This window comes from Notothenia coriiceps, unplaced genomic scaffold, assembly GCF_000735185.1.
Source record: "Notothenia coriiceps isolate Sejong01 unplaced genomic scaffold, NC01 NC01_scaffold00031131, whole genome shotgun sequence".
In the NCBI taxonomy this organism is placed as follows: Eukaryota; Metazoa; Chordata; class Actinopteri; order Perciformes; family Nototheniidae; genus Notothenia; species Notothenia coriiceps.
In genome coordinates this window covers 1-5,236 of record NW_011363832.1, presented here as the reverse complement: position 1 = coordinate 5,236, position 5,236 = coordinate 1, and the positions used below count along the sequence as shown (strand labels likewise).

The window sequence follows — 5,236 nt, the reverse complement described above, 5'->3', positions numbered from 1 at the left end:
GGTTTAATAACAATCTGAAGTGAAAAGTTGAGTAGTTGTTGCAACTGTTTGTTCCTGTGATGATTGAAAGTGTGTGGTGAACCAAAAGAATGACGGTGACAAACTCTACACAATATTTCTCTCTTGGTGCATACTTTGACACCGGGGTTTTCAAACCCTTATATTTCCTGATCGTTCTGGCTTTGTATATTTGTATCATAGGTGCCAACGTGTTGCTGATTGTGGTTATCTGTGTGAACAGGAGCTTACATGAACCTATGTACCTTTTTCTGTGCAGCCTGTTTGTAAATGAACTGTATGGTAGTACAGGGTTGTTTCCATTCCTTCTGGTTCAGATCCTCTCTGACATTCACACTGTTTCTGCTCCGCTCTGCTTCCTGCAAATTTTCTCTGTGTATACATATGCAAATATACAATTTAGTAATTTAGCCGTTATGTCTTATGACAGATATCTTGCTATCTGTCATCCTCTGCAATATAACACACTTATGACTTCTAAAAAGGTCATCGTACTGATAGCTCTATCATGGTCAATACCATTTATTGCCATTTTGATTTTGATTTGTTTGACTGCATCTTTACAGCTGTGTGGGAACATCATCAACAAAGTGTACTGTGACAACTACTCTATTGTTAAACTGGCCTGCTCTGACACTACAGTCAATAATGTGTATGGACTCATTGTCACTTTCCTTTTAATTATATCTCCCGTATTTCTAATCTTTTATACGTACATGAAGATCCTCAGAGTGTGTTTCTCTGGCTCCAAACAGACGAGACAGAAAGCTTTCAGTACCTGCGCACCTCACCTCGCTTCCCTGCTTAATGTTTCATGTGGGTGTTGCTTTGAAGTAATACAGAACAGATTTGATATGGAATTTGTACCAAAAATGTTGCGCATTTTTTTATCATTATACTATCTTTCATTCCAGCCAATCTTCAACCCTGTACTGTATGGACTGAATATGACCAAAATCCGCATCATTGTATGTAAAAGGCTGTGCTTGGTGAAAAGTAAGTGTTTACCCTGCACCTGAAATGCTTAAGATTTAATATTTGAATATCTTTATCTGATATCGTTAGTTCTTCCATACACTGACTAGTCTGGTCCTTCTGCAGTGCATGTCTGCTGGAAGAGGTTTCACCTTTTTCCCTGATAGAGTTGGTGGAGTTTTTCATCTGAATAAATGCTTCAAGGATTTAAGCTTGAAAAGACCTCTGAGACTAGTTAGTGATTTGTGTCTAAACTACTAATTCATTTAATTGCCTTAGAATCATGAAAATATCTGAAAAGAAATCTAGCGTGGCCGTTGATGATGTTTGTTTGTTAATTGAATGAGAGTATTACCAGATTAAAAAAGCATTTCTTTAAGATCTCCTAATTGATTTTTGTTTTCATTCAATCTTCCTATTCCATACCTTCAGACTGTGTTTAAAGAACTGACAGTTGGGCCCAGTATCCAAACTTTCAGAAGTAGACAATGCACTTTTGTCATTAACATTATTTCACACACAGCTGCAGAAGTGATTAAAACATAAATGTGATTGGATTAAAAAATGTTTATCATAATTCGATGTATGGCCAATAGTCAGTACGACACTCATGCAGGGGGCAGAGCTGGCCATCAGGGGTCATGTGTGGTTAAGTGTTGTGTAATTGGCCTTTTAATTACCAGTCCTCACATGTACATAGAATATACAGATGGACTGGTTTAAAAAAGTGTTAGTGTAAAAAAATGTGACTTATTGAGGTTGGCTCTGAAGTAACAGCTATAATTTACAGGAGGCAGCCTCACTTTGTCATGTTAGCAACATTTGATCTACCTTTGAACACCAAATCCCTGCAATCCAGAATCAAAATAAAATCTTGATGGGCGTTCTTAAGAAACACGTTAATCAACCCTAACCCCAAAAACCTCCTCAGTCCTTCCATGTGGACAACTGTCCTATATTCAGAGAAATCTCTCAAGGCAAACTTCAGATATCTCACGTTCACGAGGATGGTACAAACATGAGGTCACAGTGACCTTGAATTTTGCCCACCAGATTGTTGTTGTAATTGATCAACCGCTTTAAGATGTTCCGCCCCTTTGCCTATCACGGACAATGTGTTGGAGCGCTTGCCATTAGGAGCATGAGTTTTCCATAGTGATGTCACTCTGTTCAGGAAGTAATAATAATAATAATAATACATTTGATTTGTAAAGCACCTTTACTACAGGAGGCATAATAAAAAGAAACAAAATAAACAAAAGTACCTAAAGGAGTCCAATGGAGGCGTTTCAGGCAGGAAGGGGGGAAACAGGGATTTTAGCCTTTGTAGCCCATTGACATGCACCAAAACCTATAGAACACACTACAGGAAAGGGGACACCACATATAGTATAATAGGGACGCTTTAACATTTAGCACAACATCACCGATGCGCCTGGCCTGACAAAAGGATATCCGTCCGTCCCATTCCTGCAAACACTAATCTGCAGGGTGCATGGAGGCTGCTTCTTCAAATCTGCCACAAATATCAACAGAGAAATAAAGCACAAACTTAATATAATGTAGTGATCAGAATGAGGTGACAGTGACCCTTGACCCCCAAAGATCTACATCTGAGCCTCTGGGCCTGAATCTCAGGAAGCCTTTTAGTTCAGAGTTGCTCTCAGCGTCGGTCTCTGGGGTTTCGTCCAGCTGATGAGTTTGTTTGCACTAATGTTTCACCTGTTATTGCACCAGGTGGAGCTTGGAAGTGTAGCGTTCATTGTTGTGGGAAACTTGTTAATTACCACCGGGGGAATTATAGGAACAACACGCTAATGACCTGTTGCAGAATGACCTGCGGCACATCCTGTTTACACACTGCTGAATTCCCTCTGCACTATGGGACACATTCAGAGACGGTGAGCATCGTTTAACCTCCTGACCTCTGCAGCCTGCCGGGCTCAATAACACACACACATACATACATGAAGGTTTAAGACTGAAATGTTGTATTAAAACCACAAATCACAGCAATATCTGACCATGTGAGAGCCTTCAAATATCATGGATCCCACTCATGAACTTTTGAACAGGCTTACAAACTGAATCTGTCAGGAGCAGGAAATTAAACATGATCAAAACATACATATACGGTTATCAATGACGAGTCTCCATTCACCTAGACACCTTGCTTTGTGAGACCAGAGTCTGTGGAGCAGCTTCAGGAGTCCGTGGGGACAGCCATGTCTGAAAGATAACCTTTTTAGGCTTCAAGGCCTGGTTCTAGTGGTAACAGGCACCAAGTTCTCTCTTCCCAATCTGATTAACCACTCCCCTAATGGAGGCCTTGACTGTTGCCCATTCTTCCAAATTCATGGTGGTGGTTGAAGCTTGTGAATAGAAGATTCAGCCAGATGTTTCACCCTCACAATTATTTTTGATTGGTCAGGTGTGTCCAGCAGACCTCCTGAACCAACTAAGCACCAGGGAGGATCAGATGGAGGCTCCTCTCTTTACTGAGTGTCCCGAGATATACATCTGTCATGTGACTGTGTGGTTCTGGTACCAACAGCACAAGTGAGCCACTCTTTATTTTAGTGACACACAATCCATGCCCTGGACATGCCTCTACTGGTGCATCTGAACACACCATCAGGGAGTTTTAAATGAAACACTGTCCTCCAGGTGATCATCCGACTGCAGCTTGTGTCCAGATGGAGAGCTACTAAGGACTCTAGAGCCCCTTTTCCACCAAACCGGATCCGGTATAAGAAACGTCCTTTTAATTTTTGGTCGTGAACCAGTTCTTCTCTGTAGCACCACTTGTGTTTCCACCACCCAGGCCCGAGTGGAGCTTGAGTGGAGCTCGAGGGAAGCTGCGTCATTGCGTCATCCTTTGCGTCATCACGTTTACGTGCCTTCTTATGACATCCATACAGCGCGAAAATCCCTCATATCGACAACAACAACAACAATGATCCTGGGAGTCTTTCTTGAATTGTTTTAGCTTGAAGCTTATTTGCTCCAGAGTCCGGTGGTATCCAGCAAGGCCAACTCCCTCTGCAGCTGCTGAAAAATAGCTTTAGACCGCGTTGTGCCGTCCAACTTTCTCTGTAGCTCTTGCGTTGACCAAAGCCCGAGGAGGTCATTTGTCTCTTCATCCTGGTTCCTGGTTGTGTTGCTGAACAGAATTTGCGGCATTATTTTGTTGTTGTTGATCAGGTTAATCCCGCCCTCCAACGTAAGCGTGAAGTATTGGTTCTTGGTTCTTGGTTCTTGCCGGGCAGCCGAGTGGGGCCAGCTAAAGAACCGATTTGCGGTGCTTAGAGCCGGCTCCGCTGCGGTGGAAACAGGAAGAGCCAGAGCTAAATCAGGCTGTAGCCCGGAACTGGCTCTGGAACCGGTTTGGTGGAAAAGGGGCAGAATTCTCTCCTGGTCTGAGCACTTTCTGCCACTACGGAGGTCTTTAGAAGATTTGTTTTCATCATTACCAAAGGCATATGCAGACGAAAGGTTCATATTAGCGGTATTTACTGATCTAATTATGAGCTTTAAAACTCCCTTTTGATTGCAGGTTCCCGATCCACAGACTTTAACCACGTTTTCTTCATGGCATTTGTTAAACAGTGGCACCTGTAGAGAGACGTTTCTGTGACCTTGGTTGCTGATTGGCTAATGGTTACACAAGCCAAAACATCGTTATGACATCATAAAGTGGCCAAAATCTGGTCTGCTCATTTTGAGACATGTTTTTATAGAAATGGATCAAAAACAGAGAGAATCTTTGTTCCTGAAACTTCAGAGTCTCTTTCCACAGAGGGGACACATGTTGATGTAGAAGAGAAATGGAGAAGAGGGGACACATGTTGATGTAGAAGAGACATGAAGAAAAGGGGACACATGTTGATGTAGAAGAGACATGGAGAAGAGGGGACACATGTTGATGTAGAAGAGACAGGAAGAAGAGGGGACACATGTTGATGTAGAAGAGAAATGGAGAAGAGGGGACACATGTTGATGTAGAAGAGACATGAAGAAGAGGGGACACATGTTGATGTAGAAGAGACATGGAGAAGAGGGGACACATGTTGATGTAGAAGAGACATGGAGAAGAGGGGACACATGTTGATGTAGAAGAGACATGAAGAAGAGGGGACACATGTTGATGTAGAAGAGACATGAAGAAGAGGGGACACATGTTGATGTAGAAGAGACATGGAGAAGAGGGGACACATGTTGATGTAGAAGAGACATGAAGAAT

The 5,236-nt window shown here is 42.3% G+C and overlaps 1 protein-coding gene across 1 annotated transcript; it reads left to right on the top strand.

Annotated features, from left to right (window-relative positions):
• The first annotated feature begins 89 nt into the window (after positions 1-89).
• Positions 90-3,556, top strand: LOC104959823 (olfactory receptor 10J4-like). Its single transcript, XM_010787732.1, has 2 exons — positions 90-986; positions 3,425-3,556. Exons 1-2 carry the CDS (start codon positions 90-92, stop codon positions 3,554-3,556), a joined length of 1,029 nt encoding a protein of 342 aa, XP_010786034.1.
• Positions 3,557-5,236: the final 1,680 nt, after the last annotated feature.